We start from the raw sequence: 19,144 nt of genomic DNA, 5'->3' as shown, positions 1-19,144 counted from the left end.
AATTACCGATGTGTTTGTTCAATCGATGACTCTGGGTGTGATTCATACAGCCACATGAGGCGCGTGCGCACAGGCCGTTCTTCCTTTCTGCTATACTCGCCGCCATGGCTCCAGTCGTAAGTGTGATCGCGTGTCTGTACATTCACCTCATAACAGTTAATATTCATACGTAGAAGCGACGAAAACACACCGACATGTCATATTAAAAATGCATTAACGCAGAACTCGTGGGCTTGTATTTACAAACGCCCCGCGAGCCTCTTATTTTGTTGTTATTTCCAGCCCGAGGCCTGCTAAGCTAACATTAGCCTCCTGTGAAACACCACGTTGTGTTTTCTTCTCGTGTTAAAATGTGTTTTTAACGTGAAACTCGGATTAGACCATAGATCGTTATAATGTTGGTTTGTATGTTGAAAACATACAATGAGGTTAAATGTGACTTGTATTTTATATGTAGGCAGCTACAATCATTGGTGGCACTAACCACACAGCTGACAGATGCCATTTAAATGTGCCATCATTAGTTTGCTAAACTACACAATACTGAGTGTTAATTTAACTCTGAGCGTGTATAAATGAAACCAAATGGACCCTTGTATACTCTAGTTACAGACCAATAAGTGTCCATTTGGCATTTGGTACCATTTGCTGTAATGATCCTGTATTCTTGTTATAGCCAAAGAAGCAGAGCACCAGCAAAGGTGGTACCAGCAAAGGTGGTGGCAAGAAGAAGAAGCAGGTTCTGAAGTTCACACTGGACTGCACCCATCCTGTTGAAGATGGCATCATGGACGCTGCCAACTTTGTAAGTCTGCTGACAGGCCATATCTGTGGTTCTCAAACCTTTCCCATGACAATGTCAATGACCCCCACATATACTTTAAATATTTTGTGCAGGTACATACAACATTTATGTTAAAATGTTTAAATAATCCAAAATGTTCAAGTTTTTCAAGATAATTAGAAAGTCACAACTTTTGTATATAGGGTTAAAGTGATTGTGATGCTACATTAAGTTATTTTGCTGGGGATCCCTGGCCCCTCTGTGAGAACCACTGTTTGACACGGACATTGATTTTCATTTTGCACAGAGCTATATAATAAAGTGAATCACGGATATCGACGCTATTCTGTGGTGATGTCGGAGATATAAAAAACATTGGATGTACTGTATGTAGGTTGTAGTATGAAGTTTGCTTTACATGGGGATATATACATATGTGGTGGTGGGCTAGCTGATGTTGACTTATTCGTTTTTGAGGGCCTCCTATATACAGCTTTTGTCCCCTCGCGTCTCATAATTGCCCTTGACAATGAAAGAAGAAATTAGGTCATATGTCCTTCAAATATGACGTAAATTTGTGGCAACACAAACATTAAATGCCGTTGTCTTGATGTGTAGACGAGCAATTCGGCGAACCAATCTCATAAATTCAGTTCTTCATGAGATGATGTTTAATGATGAGTGCCCCTCACTTCACACGGGTGTGATTTTTATGTTTCCAGGAGACGTTCCTGCAGGAGCGCATCAAAGTGAATGGGAAAGCCGGCAACCTGGGTGGCGGTGTGGTGTCCATCGAGAGGAGCAAGAGCAAGATTACAGTTTCCTCTGAGGTTCCCTTCTCCAAAAGGTAATTCATCCAAAACTGTTAAATGGGAACTTCACTTAAAGCAGTCCACGTATATTCTTGCTTTTGTGTGCACCCTAGACAGGTTTTAAGTTTGTTGATTCAATATGTAGATATTTGATTAATTAATTCAATCAATCAGACACACTCCTCCTATATAAACCCTTTCAACTTCAAAGTCCATGTTCGACTAATTGACACATTCTGTGTCATTCTAATAGATAGACCTTCATTCTGCGATTAGTTGTTTATTTTATGCATGGATTGATGGGAACCTTTAGGAATCTTGGTATCTATCACATTTCGATCCAGTCTATTTTGTAATGTAATTGCATAAAACGCAAGACTCATTGCAGACCTCTTCCTGCATTGTGATTTGTCATTGGAATGAATTGTTCCTATTTGCGAAATTAAATGAGCGATTACTTTATTATAAGGTTAGGCTAAATGGATAAACTACTGTTACTAAATAAGCCAGGGACTTGCCCCCAATACTCTACCTCTATCCTCTCTTCTCATGGAAACTACAAAATAATGGAGCGCACACAACAATATTTACCCTACGTCTTTACACTAATAAACCTGTGATGTGACGGTGATAATAAAGCAGCAGATTCTGATCATAAAACAACAATCTATTCAGTCAGACTGTGTATTATAGGCTAGCCTACACTTTTATGATATTTTTGTTCAATTAACAGTAAGGCAAAAAGAAATAAAACGTTTTAATTGGGGACAATTCCAACCAGTTTTTTCATGTTTCTTTGGTTGAGTCTGGTTGTGAACCATCCTTACCAAATGGATCGCCCATTTCAGCTTGACCTATATTATCGTTTTAAATCAAATACATTACATTGGTGGTGTGTGATTTCAGTGTTGTGTACAGTTGTACAGAGTCAGGGTTTGTCTGTTTGCCGTGTGTACAGCAAGGGTGGGGCATAGCTTGAAGCTGTAGCTTGCAACCTGCAAACAGATGGCTCTATGATGACCTCACGTGTCCAGCTGTTAACGGGGGTCCAGACCCCAGGGTCTCGCATTAATTTGTTAAAGCCCTAGCAGGAGCTAGAACAGCTGAAAAAACCTCTAACAAACCCATGCCCACTGCTTTTGAGTACCAATCCTGATACAGTCCCAATATGAAGGACTGCTCTAAAGTAAGTAGTCTTGGGAATTGTTCCAAAGCCATGTGGCCAATAGGTCTGGAGCCTCTCCTGTTTGAGTAGCGTGAGGCAGGTTGATGTACACCCCCTGCACATGACACTAGTATGTCACAGGGACTTAAACAATACAACGTGTAATGCAGATTTACAAGCACTGAGGCATTGGGCACCATTTGGTATGACTAGGCTGGGGATTGAATCCCAACCTCCCAGACTGAGGGGGGTGCATGTGTTTCATTCGATCACACAGTACGACAGGCATTAGTCCCGAACACCCTACCCAAAACCCTAAACCTAACCTCACAGAAAGCCACAGGTTAGTTTTAACCTGCAACGCATGTCAGGAGCCACAGGTTCGTTTTAACCTGCCACGGGTTAGTTGTAACCGAAAATGTACGTCATCTTGTCCCCACACGTCACAAATTTCCATCGACAATGAAAGGAGAAATTAGGTCAAATGTCCGCCAAATATGAAGTAAATTTGTGGCAACCGGCATTCTGATTGGCCAGTATGAGATGATGCATGATGGTAAGAGCGCCTCACTTTTTTTTGTATGACGTTTACAAACATTTAACACTAACATGTGTATTACAGTGGATGAATGCTGTTAGCTAGTAATGGTTGAATGCATATGGCCGCCCATCCAGAGCCTGGTTCTGCTGTAGGTTTCTTCCAGTTAAAGGGTAGTCTTTCCTTGCCACGTTTGCCAAGTGTTTGCTCATAAGGAAATGTTTAGTCTCTGCTCTACATTGTAGTGTCTTAAGACAACTTGTGATTGCACTATAATATAATAAAATCACACCTGTGTGAAGTGAGAGGCGCTCTAATCATTGTACATCATCAAGAATGGTGGTCCCTTATTGGCCAAGGGTTCCCACCAACGTACATATGACGTAAATGTACGACATATGTACATTAGGTCCTTAGGTCAAATAATCATATTTGACCTAAGGACCCCCACCACCCTGACAAGCACTTTGGACGATCCGATTGATCTGATATTTTCACAATGTTTGCCAATTTCTCATTTAATTGACAATTTGGTTATAGAAAAGGTCTTAAAAGACATAAAGTTTAACTTGAGTGTAGTGTTGAAATGGTGGTGCTTCTGCTCCTGCAGTGTTTAGTTCAGCTTCATCATTACTGAAAGACCTAATTAATCTGAATGGCCTTCCTGTCTCAGGTACCTGAAATATTTGACTAAGAAGTACCTGAAGAAGAACAATCTTCGTGACTGGCTGCGTGTTGTGGCAAACACCAAGGAGAGCTATGAGCTCCGCTACTTCCAGATCAACCAGGATGAAGAGGAGGAAGAGGATGAGGATTAAACTCATAATCATGCATTTTGTACATTCAATAATAAATTGTTGACAGTACGACCGCCAGCCTCTTTGTCATTAATAAGAAACCTGCTGGCATTTCTCAACATAAGGAGTCATGGATGGCTTGTTTCTCCATCATGGTTTAAAAGATCTGTTAAGACATTGTTTGTTCAAACTGCTTCTTAAACTTTTGTGATAGAAATGTTCCATCTTGATGATGGCAAAGTACTTCTATAACGGCAAACATGTTATTTCATGATAAATGATATTATCCTATTTGGGTGATTAAGTATTATTTACCGTCTGAAATCTGAACATATTTCCACATTTGTTTATGATGAAATGCGTGAAGCTGTTTGAAGTAGAACCTCTGACCATTGTCACATTTTGTCCTGGTATTGATTTGACTAAAGGAGAGCTTAATGCAAAATGGTGTTGTCCAGGATATAGATTTTTGACGTGTGGTGCCATATACATAATTCTCACGTTTAGTTGTTGGTTTCCCCAAAAAACAAGTTTTATTTTAACTTGACTTTTTACATGGGCATTGAGCCCTGCTCAATATTCCTGGAATGCCGCAAATCCAGAGTGAATAAAACCACTTTCAAGTTTGCATCCCTATTTTGGGCATGTCAAATATGTAGTTATGAGAATGATCAGTCTAGTCTACAAGCTTGCAATGTATTGTGAACTTGGACACTTTGTCATACAATAGGGCAAATGGTCAGTAATATCAGTACTTTGGTTCAGTGACTGTTTATTTGGCTTTTTCATCTGCTTGCAGTTGATCAGACAGATGAGGCAATTATGTATTGAGTTGGCAGCTTAAACCCATCATAGATTGAACATCCCCAAGACTGAACTTTCATTCACTTGATTTAAGTTAAAGCTACAATCTGGAATGTGTATTTTAGTGTCAAGTTTGTCAACACAACTGCAGTGGTTTCCCTGCTCTTCTAGTCAGAATTGTAGACCTTGGTCAGGTATGACACCTACTGGTTGATGATTAGTACTGCATGAGGTTCATACTCCAACTGATGGATGGCATATAAACCGTCAACCGTGTTTATACTTAATTACAATGCTGGTCGAGAGGCAGGACAAGCAGCTCAGTGACTACTGGAGATTGGGAGGTCAGGATGTATTCCCAAGATAAATCATACAAGACTAAACATGGCATCTAGCCTTACATACTAGCGTCATGTAAAGAGGTACATCAATTTGTCTCGTGCTCCAGTACCAGGAGACCTCAGACCAGCTCTGGTCCACAACACTAATGCAATGGCATTCTCAGTGAAAATCTTGCCTCTTGTGCAAGAGATGTGGGTTCAAATCCCTGGTATGACAAGGTTATGCATTCCAGCTTTAATGTGTAGTGTCAGAGTTTGATCTCTTTATTAGGTGATCATACTCAAGGTTGTAAATTATAGACCCTTGTCAAAGTTGTCACACGCCGATATGGGAAGCTATAGTCCAAGTGAAGTGGCGTTAAGCACTTGCCCATGTTTAATGTTTGTTACAAATGTCTACTCTACATTCTCAACCTTTGTCCATTTGACAGGAACCATTCCGTTCCAGTACCAAAATAAGTCCCAACTCCCAATCACTGCAGCATGCTTGTTTAAATGAATCGTATTAAATATACATACACACACAAGGCCTGCAACTAACGATTATTTCCATAATGGATTCATCTGCCAATTATTTAAACGATGAATCGGATTATGACACTTTTGTTTATGATGAAATGCGTGAAGCTGTTTGAAGTAGAACCTCTGACCATTGTCACATTTTTTCCTGGTATTGATTTGACTAAAGGAGAGCTTAATGCAAAATGGTGTTGTCCAGGATATAGATTTTTGACGTGTGGTGCCATATACATAATTCTCACGTTTAGTTGTTGGTTTCCCCAAAAAACAAGTTTTATTTTAACTTGACTTTTTACATGGGCATTGAGCCCTGCTCAATATTCCTGGAATGCCGCAAATCCAGAGTGAATAAAACCACTTTCAAGTTTGCATCCCTATTTTGGGCATGTCAAATATGTAGTTATGAGAATGATCAGTCTAGTCTACAAGCTTGCAATGTATTGTGAACTTGGACACTTTGTCATACAATAGGGCAAATGGTCAGTAATATCAGTACTTTGGTTCAGTGACTGTTTATTTGGCTTTTTCATCTGCTTGCAGTTGATCAGACAGATGAGGCAATTATGTATTGAGTTGGCAGCTTAAACCCATCATAGATTGAACATCCCCAAGACTGAACTTTCATTCACTTGATTTAAGTTAAAGCTACAATCTGGAATGTGTATTTTAGTGTCAAGTTTGTCAACACAACTGCAGTGGTTTCCCTGCTCTTCTAGTCAGAATTGTAGACCTTGGTCAGGTATGACACCTACTGGTTGATGATTAGAACTGCATGAGGTTCATACTCCAACTGATGGATGGCATATAAACCGTCAACCGTGTTTATACTTAATTACAATGCTGGTCGAGAGGCAGGACAAGCAGCTCAGTGACTACTGGAGATTGGGAGGTCAGGATGTATTCCCAAGATAAATCATACAAGACTAAACATGGCATCTAGCCTTACATACTAGCGTCATGTAAAGAGGTACATCAATTTGTCTCGTGCTCCAGTACCAGGAGACCTCAGACCAGCTCTGGTCCACAACACTAATGCAATGGCATTCTCAGTGAAAATCTTGCCTCTTGTGCAAGAGATGTGGGTTCAAATCCCTGGTATGACAAGGTTATGCATTCCAGCTTTAATGTGTAGTGTCAGAGTTTGATCTCTTTATTAGGTGATCATACTCAAGGTTGTAAATTATAGACCCTTGTCAAAGTTGTCACACGCCGATATGGGAAGCTATAGTCCAAGTGAAGTGGCGTTAAGCACTTGCCCATGTTTAATGTTTGTTACAAATGTCTACTCTACATTCTCAACCTTTGTCCATTTGACAGGAACCATTCCGTTCCAGTACCAAAATAAGTCCCAATCACTGCAGCATGCTTGTTTAAATGAATCGTATTAAATATACATACACACACAAGGGCTGCAACTAACAATTATTTTCATAAATCGATTCATCTGCCAATTATTTAAACGATTAATCGGATTATGACACTTATTTAGCTATCACCTTAAAAATATATTACATGTTCTAACAAATAATTCATTCAAATTTTAATAGCTGCTGATGGGCTGCTATTCAAATAAAAGACAAACTAAATTAAAGCAACTCATGGTGTCTTTAGACATTCTGACTGCATACATTTGATTAAAGAATATCTACACATGTGTCAGTCTAGAAGGAACAGTACTCTTCTGAACTCAATAGGTAATTTAAAAATAAATATTCAAGCCATATGTTTTGTTCTTGATACTATAATCGTCATATTTTGTGTAAGAGGGAAATCACCTATGATAAATTGCAAGAGTCTAGTGATTAGTTTCAGATTCGATTACTAAATTAGTTGACAACAAATTGAATAACCGATTCAATTACGATTAATCAATGAATCGTTGCAGCCCTAACACACACTGATCTTGAAAGAAGCCTATGAGAACCGGTATGACAAATTGCTAATCTAAAAAAAAAAGTTAAACAGTCAACAATTTACATGAATCTTTAATTACCATTTTTCAATGACATAAAAATAAAAACAAACTTTAACTTGTGAGCTTTGTAGCCCAGAAACATACATCACCATAACAAATTAATGCAACAGGAAAAACTCTAAATTTGAGAAAAGTCAGCCTCGGCTGTGATTAAAACAAGGACATGCCTGCATTTGTTAGATGTTCAACCATATTTGAGTGCATTAATGGTCTGTCAGGTTTCGTTCTGACATTGGGCTGGAACTGCTTTAAACGCTGGAACAATAATAGCGCTCAATCAAGTCAGGGAAATGGTAAAAAGAAAAACCTAGGCAGAAACTATGGCCTTGGAAGGACTGAGGTGTGCATCTCCGATGCGAACAATTAAACAAAGGAATGTAACAGATTTCAGTGAGTGGACATCATGTCCCCTGTCCTGATTGCATTTTCTTGGCAGCAGCACATGGAGTTGGTTAATACTGCCACAGGAACACAGTCGTACAACTGGTCTTTGGGAACGACAAAAATCAAACAATTGTAATTCCATATCCTGTAAACACGCTTTTGTATAAAAAGGCACAGATATGGAGTGTTGGTCTTTGAAAAGATCCCTTACTGGAAAGAAGGTTGAGGGACCTGATGTAGCACCCGTTAATGTGAAAGGGAAAGGCGATTGGTCAAAATAATGGTGTTGAAAGGGAAAGAACGAAGCCCGATTTATACTTGATCGCACAACAGTGTCACGCAACCAAATTTGCCGACCAACAAAGTCACAACACGTTGCATATGCGACTCGTTCTGAGCTTGTAGGTCTGCTATAAAACAGGCATAAGGAACGGATGCATCGACGGAGTACCGAGTGCAGAGGTATTTGGGAAGCACAGCTCTGGAGAGCAAGTAGTGCCGTTTCTTTCTATAGCTGAGATTGAAGATGACCAGACGGCTAAACCCTCGGAGAGACATGCCTCTCTCGACGAGCAACATCAGGCCACTCCTGAAGTGAAAAGGTGAAAGGGTGTTTTGGTGACATGGAGCCGATCACAGCGTACGGGGAGTGTACTCTGGCAGCTTCTTCAGCCTTTCCCGGTCTTCGTCGCTGTCCTGCCTGGCAATGACCAGGGAGTGAGAGTGACCCATCGCCACCTGCAACCATAAACGCACATCAATACGGGCCACACAGTTTCCCACAGGATGTACCATTGTAACATCCTCTCCACTGGCAACATCTGATGATACCCTTTTAATCATGTTTAACTTCAAATCTTTATTTTATGGCATAAACATTATTTTGCCAGTCTGTGACTTGTCTCGCACTTTGTGCCATTACCTGCCAAAGGGCCATATCATCTTTTCCAAATGCTTTTACCTGTTCAGCATAGATTCCTTCCAAAGACTTCACCTCCTGAGCAGTGGTAGATGATTTGGGCTTGCCGTCTCCATAGCCCTGTACGATAGAAGACAAATGCAGTACAAAAAACAATCCATATCACTAAAATAAGACATTATATTCTGTGCACAAATTTTATTCGTCCAATTAATTCAAGCAAACATTTCTAATTCATCCATTTCCAAAGCTGTGATTATCCCTCAGAATGACAGAACAATGCACCAATTAGATGTTCTTCTAGAACCAGAAAGTAACTTAAGGCAACAGAACTTACCAGCTCGCCAAACGTAGGAGAGGGGCCCCAGCTTATGGTGCTCTCGTCTGCTGCAATGATGATGCTGCTTTTCCTGTTTAAAGAAAAAAAAACAAGTGTTCAAAAGACGTATCCCAAAAGACTTAGACTCAGTTATGTACTTCAATTCACATCAAATGTTATACTTCCAAGTAACATATTTTACATTTCCCTCAACATCAAATCCCTTCGCCAAAAGTAGCCGTGTCACACCTCGGAATTATGCCATTTTTGCCAAATGTCTGCCCCTTAAACAGAGACACTAGTGTTAATGTGGTTAATGAATGACTTCTCTATTGCCCTCTTCTTCACCAAATTGCCAATACACTGTAGAGTTAAAAATTTAACACAAATAGAAGCTGCCAGTCTAAACCACTTGGAGCAGCATCGTCACTAGGATACGGGTTGGTTAGTGACCCTCCTTCAGTAGACAGTGTATAGTGTTGAGAGAGTAGGGAGCTGGGTACTGTAGCTTGACTAGGGAGGGGAAATACCAGATACCACATCTCGTCTCATATAGTGTATTCTGTGAAAAAACAGTGTCTGATAGTGTATTCTATATGATGTGATTGTGTACTCTTATTATATATTTTCAATTATACTTTGCAAAGAAAATGCATATAATTGTCAAAACTGGTCAGTACCATTACATCCACAAGAGGGCGCTTGCTGCCAAATTATTGTCAAGAACGTTCATTTTATTTTTTATTTCATTTTGTTTCATTAAAAATATATCTATATACATTTTTTTTTAAAGTATTTCATATCACAATGTTTGTAAAAATGTATAATCCGTTCAATAAAAACATATTTGACAAAAAATAATTAGTGAAGGTTTGAGTATCTGACTGCCCAAAGTGCCCATCAAAGTGTGTTCAACAATTGGGCTGCGACATAAAAAATTAAGTTGACACTCACCCACACGCCAGGTTACGGACTTTCCAGCCACACAAGTCCTGCACAGCTTTTGGGTACATTGTAGATTCTCTGGAAGGGTTTGTTACACCCCAGAAAAACAGCCCTCCTACAGTCCAAAGACACAGGTGAATGGTAAGAAATGGGCATGTGATCCATTAATTAATGTCATGTGCAACATTAGGACATTGACAACCAGCCAGGCTGAGGCTACATGGTTCATTTCAACCAACAGCTGAATAGGGTTCACTTAATGAATGATTCATTAAGTGAAACCCCATTTTCAGCTAAAACAAGTGGGGTCAATTGCATAAACTTGGTCCCTTTTTAGTTTAGGCCGATGAGTGTTTGTGTCTTTCTTGCGTTATCCTTTTAGCATTACACTTTGCTGCTTTGTACCGTTTTCAAACTTGCTAATAAAGTATTCAATCTATCAAAGGCACCGCATCACTAGTACAGCAACCACCTTCCCAGGCACCCAGGTTCCGAATCCCTCCTGAAGGGAGGGCCGTGAATGAACAGTGACTTTAGCTCATTAGAACGTCTGGCTGTACACCACCTAGCCATTATATTTGCTCACTTTTTGGAGGGGTGCTAGCCCCTCCTATATTCAGCTATTAGTGTAGATTTTAATCTTACACAGTAAATTCCCATTGACAATGAATGGACAATTTAAGTCATATGTGGTCGAGCAAATCGGCTATTTTTGTCCTACACAAAGATTCAATTCCCATTGACAATGAATGGAGAATTTACGTGATGATGTATGTCTAGATAAGAGTGCACCTCACTTCACATGGGTGTGCTTTTTAAACACAACCAATTAAAATGCCTGTGACCTTGCGTAAATGAGACCAATTATGAAGCCACAATTAACATTGCTGGCACGCTGCTTACCCATCTCGTTGATAGCGAAGGAACAACTGTAGCCGCCAAAGATCTGGGCGGCACCACGTCCGGGGATGTCAAAAATCTTAATCAATCGGGGCACCATCTCGTCCTTCTGCTCAGCGTGACCCAAGCGCCCATAACCCCCGAAGCCCCAGCTGAACACACGCTTCTGAGAGTCCAGAACCAGCTGTGAACACACAAACTTTATCAATACTCCCATTGGGAACTCAGCCATGTCTTTTTGATCAGGATATTTATCCTCAGACAAACTGTCTACAAATTGCTTAGTTCCATGTACTTGCACATGGAATGAGCTAGCTAGTAGCATCTGATACAATTGTACTGCAAGTAAAATGTAACAAGCTTCCAGTGACCATTTCTCAGTAACCAGAGGTTTTGGATGTACAATAGCAAACCCACATCAAAGTATTCTTTTGATCCATTTAGACTTGAGGCAGATTTAAAAAATGCCTTCCAAATCCTAACCTTTCATAAAGTCTTCTATTTATATATTGTGTGTGTGTGTGTATCCCATATATTCCCAGTCTTCATGGGTTTTCTCACCGTGTGGTTGGACCCACATACTACATCTCGGACCACCACGTTGGTCACTGGTGTGATCTGGCCATCCTTAGACTTGTCGAAGAAGATCACCACACGGCGAGGGATGACCTCGCAGTCAAACTCAATCTTGTGTGCCTGTGCGATAAACTTCCCATCAGAGTTGTGTCCTGCATTTTAACGGGCAAGAAAGTTAGTCGTTGTTCGAGTTTTGGCTTGTGAATATAATGTTTTACTTCACAGTATGGTTGGCTGGTTATGAGCGTACCGAGCTGGCCATATTCAGGGAGACCAAATGAGTAGATATTCCCTTTGCAGTCGACCACCATGCTGAACTCAGCGCCACACGCTACCTTGACCAAAGGTTGGCCGTTGTATGAGATCTAGAGGGAGGCATAACAGAAACATGACTACAAACATTATGTTTAGTTACATTTAAGCCCAAACCACACCAATGATTTGCCATGCAACACCTTGCAACCAAACGGTTGCAACCATTATCCCCAATGACAGTTGCAAGGAGTTGCATTGGTGTGGTTTGGGCTTTACATTAAACAGTAGAGGTCAGAATCTAAATGTCACCCGTGTCTTTTTTTTCATACCTCAGTACCAATAAAATTTAAAATGTTATTCACCCTTACACTGTGGCATCCCAACTGATACATGGCATGGATATGTATGAAAATAATATCTACAACTACATGGTCAAAAAGGATGGGGAAATTAAATGATTTGTATCTTGACAGCAGGAGTCTGGATGGTAGCTTACCGGAGATGGACTTAAGACCGCGGAGGTCTGGTTGCCCAGGCCGAGCTGGCCCAATTTGTTCTCTCCAAATGCGTGGACGGTGCCCTCCTCTGGGGAAAGACCAGAGGCATATTTGAAGGTGCAGATTGTAATCTTAAGAGGCAAAGGTTTGCTGGAGGGGAGCTTGACCACATTTTGTCTGTGCCGTGTGTATGCAAATAGCATGTGCCATTCCCACGCATATAGGTGTGTGCGCGCCGTGTAGCTGTGTGTGAACTTGACTGAAGAGCCACATGGGATCAGAACGCTGCTAATTAATCAAAGGGCACACATATGAGGCTTAAACTGTATATGCTTCACTCTGCCTTGAAGTACCAGAATTTCATTGTGCACCATGTTGCTACCAGCTGTACTGTATGCATGCATATGGACAATAATAATAATCAGCTTCATTTATATAGCACCTTTCATACAGGGTTGCATTTCAAAGTTCAAACTATAAATACCCTGGCCTTAAACCTAAAGCACAAAAGTATCTGGAGATGACACCCATACGTTTGCTCTAGTCCAAAACGAAGCACTCATATCAGGGTGAGCCTTACCTGAGAGTACCAGGGTGTGGTTACGTCCGCAGGCTCCTGCAACAATCACATCGTCTGCCAGGGCTTCGATAATCTTAGGGACATCAACTCTCTTTGTGTCGCCGTGTCCGAGTTGGCCCTTCTCATTGCGACCTACAGGGTGGCCATAGGAATTCAAATGTTAATATGGTCATGTTTCTCCAGATTCAAACTGCAGCACATGAAATGAGGAGAAGCCATGTGAGGAATCAGTGAATTCATGTCATCATTCGTGAAGGAGATTGGAGGTGCTGCGTGTAGGCCGGCTTACCCCAGCTATACAGCTTGCCCTCTGTAGTGATGAGGAGGCTGTGGGCAGCACATGAACCAGACACCACGCAGCTGACCTGGACATCACTCAGACTGGAGTAGCGGTGCGGACCCCACAGGCTCACGCCCAGATTCCGGTATGCCACTAAAAGCAAAAACAATACACATGCTAGTCATGTCAACACAAAGAGCCATGCTTTTTGTCTGTGTAATCATATTCAACAGCAATGTACCTTGAATGCCGTAGGGGGTGTAAATGAAAATGCACACATCGTCGCTCGGCAAAACAATTAAATGCCCTTTTAAACATGAATAAGCCTCAAACATGACACAGCAAGGACAGCACTAGTTCTTGGGATTTGAACTACCTGGTTACTTAAATATGTCAAATAGATGTTTCATGCATTTGTCTGGCCCCGTGAGTTGAATGGAGAATCACAGTGGTGTTCTAAATAGAGATGGTCTTTGTCTATACAACGCAGCTGCACTTAGCAATACCCCACCCCCCAGTCTCTACAATGCAGGCTTCTTACTGTGTGCCAGTGTAGAAAAGACAAGGCACCGTGGAGCCATGGCTATCTATACCATACATGAATCAGGGGTGGTGTAGGAGGGGGGGGGGGGGGGGGGGGGGGGGTGTCTTTTTATGCATACAGATGAATAGACATTACTGGATGAGAGACAACCACCACAACAAGGGTATTAGTGAAATCTGGCTAGTTTAAAACAAACTGCTGGCTGAACAAGTGCATGTGGCCCGTTTAATACCTATTGGTTTTGTTTTTTATGAAAAGAGTGAAGAAACTGGCTGTTATAACCTATTTTTTGGTTCATTATATTATTTTAATATATCATTTCGGGTATGCATTTAATTCTGGAATTTTGCATCGGACCATAAGCTATAGGAGAAACAGATATGAATTTACAATATTTGCTCTTACATAATGCTCACACAACTATACAACCCCAGGTTCAATCAAATTTCAAAATGGTTTTAATTGGGCTGTAAGACCGGGCTGGTGAAGTAAAGACAAGCCGACACATTCTGACATGGGCTTTGTTCTTGGGGTGTAGAGCAGAACCCAGCCCTGGATTGAGAAACATCAATGTTTCCCTGTTATAGACGGACGGGATGGCGCTTTTCAATCAATCAGTCATTGATTCTGTCTTGAATAGTGCAGAGCAGACAGACCCACACTGTCATGTCATCCTACACACGAATGCCCGATTTATCCTTGGTTCTCGGTTCCGCATGGTGAAGTATAAATCATCCTTAACATCCAAGTTAAACAATGGGAGCAAGGTACAGCCCATAAGTCACTGTCCCAAAAGATAAATGCCAGTCAAATTAGAATTGTCTGTGTGGATAATAAGAAATGACAGACCAGACCATTACTTATGTGTGTGTGTTATTGAACTTGCATTCAGGTTAAAATATCCAGGGTGAGGTAAAGAACAGGCTTAAGATGTATACTACCTTGCGTTTTTGGTACTTCTTTCCTTCCAATTAGATCCCAGTTCGTCGCTCCAAAGATGATTAACTGGCCCTTGACTTTGGGACACTTCAGTGTCTGCAGAAACAAATAGCATAAAGTCCTAAGTCAGTGAAGTGAACTGCCATGCAATCAAATTGAATCAATCGCATGCTGCATTTAAAATGACCACAGTCCAAACACTTCCCCATTGAGCCCCATCAAGAGAAGGCAAGTAACCAATTAGTGTTCCTGAATCCTCAACATAGATAATAAAATAGACAATAATTCCTTGGGAATCATGTCCTAATGCTTGCTTCTCCTTTCTTCGAGGTAGTTACCAGATGTAAAATGAGTTGTCATGCACAAACTGAACTCACTATCTTTTCCTTCACATCATCTGCCACAGTGACGGGCTGGAAACCAGACTTGGCTGCAGGCCTCCCAGGTTTCTTGGTGTTCTCCTGCTCATAATCGTCAAACTCGTCATCGCTACTGAAGTCTCTCTCTTTTCGTTTGCCAGTTGCCCTCTTCTTCTTCTTCCCATAGTCAGCATCATGATCTACCACCTTCTTGCGGGGCTGCCGGGGCATTGTTCACTCACAAGCTATATGCAAGACAAGAGCATGTCATTTTTATTTATTTTTATAAACAAGGGAAGACATGACACGTTAAGAGTAAATCAGTAAAATCACTCGAGGCAAGGCTTCACAAGATTTCTGTCCACAGTGTCCAGCAATTGAAGTTGCAGCAGACTTTTCAACTTGTAGCACGTACATTTCTATGGGGGGGGGGATGTATGCATTTTAGGTTATTATGTGACTGTACAGGCACAGCAGTATATCAACTACGGATCAGTCAATACAAATTGAATAGTGGTAGACACAGCTCACTAATGTAATCGTGTAGCAGTGGTCACACATTTAAGATTAATATCCGTTCCGCAGGAATTTAGGAGCCATTGGTTTTAAGAGCTTTCTTTTGATTACACTGATCTGCATCTCCCCGACCCTGATTGCCGTCGAGTCAGTTAAAGTTAACCTTTATGAATTAATAAATATGACATTTATGTGGAGAGCTTCTGAGCCATCTGTTATGTAACTTGTAATAGTGGTCTCTTCATCATTTCGGTACCCTGCCAGTACATAGTTATTGTTCTATGGATATTCAGTATCCATTTAATGAATAATGAGTCAAAGTGTAACAAGAGCCAACATAGGAGCCTGGTGAATTAGCATCATGAAGCTAGCTCACCTAGCTCTCTTTGTTCACAACGGCTAACGAGGCTAGCCGACGAGCTAGCACTTTACCAGCTCAAAATATACTGCTGTAAACAAACAGTGGTGGGAAAAGTTGGATTATTTTACATAGACGTTTTTAGTTCAACGAAGTACACAATGTGACAAAAACAGCATTCGTCGACATATTTAACGGTTTATTGTTATGCATGTCTCTCACCGTCGCCTGTCCTAAACAAAAGCCACAACACGAACACTACTCAGGAGGACACAAATATATACATATCGCGATGTTTAATAAACTTTTTTTTAAACCCAAACTATTTACCAGATGGCCGTAGATTAACGCGATAGGATGGCAGGTTGTACGCGGCTTCGAACTGCGTCTAGACGTGGTCTTCAGCTGAGTTGTTGCAAGATGACAGAAGAAATCATCTGATTTCCTGATTCAGCAGCTCGAGCTCTGTCGTTCTTCCTCGTTATTTGATTGATTTGGAACAAAAGAATCTGCAGTGTCTCCATCAAACCACGTGGTTCATTCATTTACTATTCATCATGCCGGCCGGGTCCATTTACAACAACTAGTCCGCAGTACCGTGGTGTCGCTAGTTGAAGTTTCAGAGAGGGACCAATTCGCCTTTGCGGTTCACATATCCGGAATACACAATACGGAAACAATCGGTGTGTTCGCTTCATTTCGCATGTGTGTGTATGTGGAGGTTAGCGGATACGGGTAGGCGGGGCTCTGGGCCGGATCTGCGCACCGGGCAGCAAAAGCTATTCTACTTTTTTTTGGCCCCTTGTTAAAAAGACCTGTTCTTTTTTTGACAAGAAGAAGCTACACTCTTGCGCGATGGAAATATTATCATTAATAATAAGGGGATGTTTATTACTCCGATTTTATTCAACATGTTTTAATTTGAGTGTCCTTTCTGCGACAAATGAAAGGCGTGGAGTGTCATTACTATTCAGAAAGTTCTGCATTTATTTAAGAAAATATGCAGGAAAAGTCATATTTATTTAAAACACGGACTACTATGGTTGCATTTAACCATAGTCATGGAAGTTGGATCTAGAACGATAGAATCCTATGGATAGAACCAATATCTGGATTCTTTATCCCATAGCTTGTAGGGACTATCGCGCTGTGATAGGCTAATAAGGCTATTCGTTGCCAGTGGATTCGACAAGGAATCCCCCCCCCCCCCCTCTCTCTCTCTCTCTCTCTCTCTCTCTCTCTCTCTCTCTCTCTCTCTCTCTCTCTCTCTCAAGTCTGGTCGCACCGCAGCAGTGGAGAGGGAGGGATAAAGGAAGAGAGGGAGGAGAAATAGAACACAGAAAAACTCATTGAAAGAAGAACAGTTTAGCAGGGAATAGCTGACACCTGACAGACAGCCGTCTTTGGTTCCGCCAGAAGAACCCCTGGCAGATGGAGAAACCCACCAAAGCCTTGAAGAGGGGAGCAACCATGGGTGGTGGTGGTGGGTGCTGCAGCCCTTCTCAATCCTAAACCAATGTGTCCAGGTGCTGTGCGGGATCATTTAAGAGGCTGAAGAACTGTCAGCCGGTGCCACCGGCCGGGACAGTCACAGCAGGTGGAATATACCGTACCAGAGAGAACGTTGAGGAGGTATTGTCTCTGTCCCTGCCTTTTTCTGTCTGTCTGTCTGTCTGTCTGCTGTCTGTCTGTCTCATCCTCTGCACCATGCATGCACCAGAAATGCCACACCAGTGATTTTCATTCACTCAGTGTGATTTTTTCTTCTTAGATAATTTCATGATTATATTGTATTATATCAAACAATATTAGTTTTTCTTTCTGTTCATTGATCATCTTGGTTTGGTCTGTGCTGACCAGAAGACCGGCATGCAGGGGAGTTAAGTGGTGCATGGTTGTGTGTGTGTGTGTGTGTGTGTGTGTGTGTGTGTGTGGGGGGGTGCAACACTGTACATTATGACCTTGCTTGGATGGTCTGAAACTGAAAGGCACAAAAACACCTGAAACTGAATCACTGGGTGTGTTAAGGTTTCCCAATGCGGTACCTGCTGTCACACCACCCAATTTCTCACAGAGGTTATGTCTATTCCAAGCATGCATCATTCATTCAGTGAGCAGAATAGCTAAATAATCATTTAGCTTGGGATCCCCCAGAACCCCCTCAAGGACCCCTGGGGTTCCCATGTTGAGAAACAGTAGAGTACACAGCCAGGAGTAATAAGGAAGACCAAGATGACAGGTCTGTTTCATGAGTTCATTAGTAAGTCAGCCCTGAGAGAATGGAACGGTTTCATGGTACAGTTGTGAAATAACAACAGTAACAAATTCCAATGACCTGCTCAAGTAGGACATGTTTATAGATGCATGTGACCTGTCACTGGCTGGCAGGAGCATGCAACAGACTGTGATGTGATGTGGATCTATAGTATTCTGTAGTTGTAGTAGTTTAGGGTAGTAGTAGGGGCTAATCTCGTAACCGATTAGGACCGAGGTAATTGGCCACACTGCCAGTAGGCCAAGGAAGTACCTCTATATGCATTTCCCCCGTTTTATATTCTTGGAAATGGAAGCGACGGCAGTTAGTTGGCTTGAGCTGAAATCTTGATAATCCAAATATGCTGTCATACGACATACGTTATAGATTTGTCATAGACATAGAGGATTGTAGTCACTCCTAGGTTCACATGAAGTCACGCTGTTATCAGACCTAGTCTTGTTTTCATGTATTCAAGGCAAGGCACAACTGTGCTGTTTACACTGGAAGCCTGACTATCGCTATGACGACGACAGAGTGCGTTAAACCCCTCGAGTCTTCTTTAAAACTGTCATTGCAGCACAAAGGTGGAGGGGTCCTCCTAAAGGTCCTGGCTTGACAGACTCCCATACCATTCCATTGATTAATGAATATTGGGTGTTCTTGTTCAAAAACTGCAATGTGTTGAGGCCTTGGATTCCAAGATAGACACTGAGTACTTGTTGTTGAATAGAAACTAAACTACTACTACAACAATAACACAGTCAAATCCTCACAGTTAATC

The 19,144-nt window shown here is 41.4% G+C and overlaps 3 protein-coding genes across 4 annotated transcripts in view; 2 read left to right on the top strand and 1 right to left on the bottom strand.

The window, feature by feature from the left end:
- The first annotated feature begins 56 nt into the window (after positions 1–56).
- On the top strand, positions 57–4,165 carry LOC308315697 (large ribosomal subunit protein eL22-like). Its single transcript, XM_080763812.1, has 4 exons — positions 57–116; positions 677–805; positions 1,507–1,631; positions 3,973–4,165. Exons 1-4 carry the CDS (start codon positions 105–107, stop codon positions 4,115–4,117), a joined length of 411 nt encoding a protein of 136 aa, XP_080619938.1. The 5' UTR covers positions 57–104; the 3' UTR covers positions 4,118–4,165.
- A 3,562-nt stretch (positions 4,166–7,727) lies between these two features.
- rcc2 (regulator of chromosome condensation 2) lies at positions 7,728–16,661 on the bottom strand. Of its 2 annotated transcripts, none has more exons than XM_080764583.1 (13): positions 16,437–16,661; positions 15,251–15,477; positions 14,876–14,969; positions 13,400–13,543; positions 13,111–13,242; positions 12,530–12,618; positions 12,029–12,143; positions 11,764–11,930; positions 11,206–11,386; positions 10,312–10,417; positions 9,376–9,448; positions 9,081–9,158; positions 7,728–8,857 (listed from the first exon to the last, which is right to left on the bottom strand). In XM_080764583.1, the coding sequence occupies exons 2-13, from the start codon at positions 15,461–15,463 to the stop codon at positions 8,753–8,755; spliced, it is 1,497 nt and encodes a 498-aa protein (XP_080620709.1). In that variant the 5' UTR covers positions 15,464–15,477; positions 16,437–16,661; the 3' UTR covers positions 7,728–8,752. The 2 variants fall into 2 exon arrangements, with proteins under 2 accessions (XP_080620709.1, XP_080620710.1); XM_080764584.1 differs by lacking the exon at positions 16,437–16,661 and adding an exon at positions 16,329–16,372.
- Positions 16,662–17,524: 863 nt separating this feature from the next.
- LOC308315502 (rho guanine nucleotide exchange factor 10-like protein) overlaps positions 17,525–19,144 on the top strand; it is a 32,163-nt gene continuing 30,543 nt past the window's right edge. Inside the window, exon 1 of the mRNA XM_080763519.1 lies at positions 17,525–17,738. The gene's annotated coding sequence lies outside the window, so the exon portion shown is untranslated. The remainder of the gene's footprint in view (positions 17,739–19,144) is intronic.

This window comes from Protomyctophum bolini (assembly GCF_963924005.1).
Source record: "Protomyctophum bolini genome assembly, chromosome: 5".
Taxonomy (NCBI): domain Eukaryota; kingdom Metazoa; phylum Chordata; class Actinopteri; order Myctophiformes; family Myctophidae; genus Protomyctophum; species Protomyctophum bolini.
Note: the sequence above shows the minus strand (reverse complement) of the source record. Positions and strands in the feature narration are given on the sequence as shown.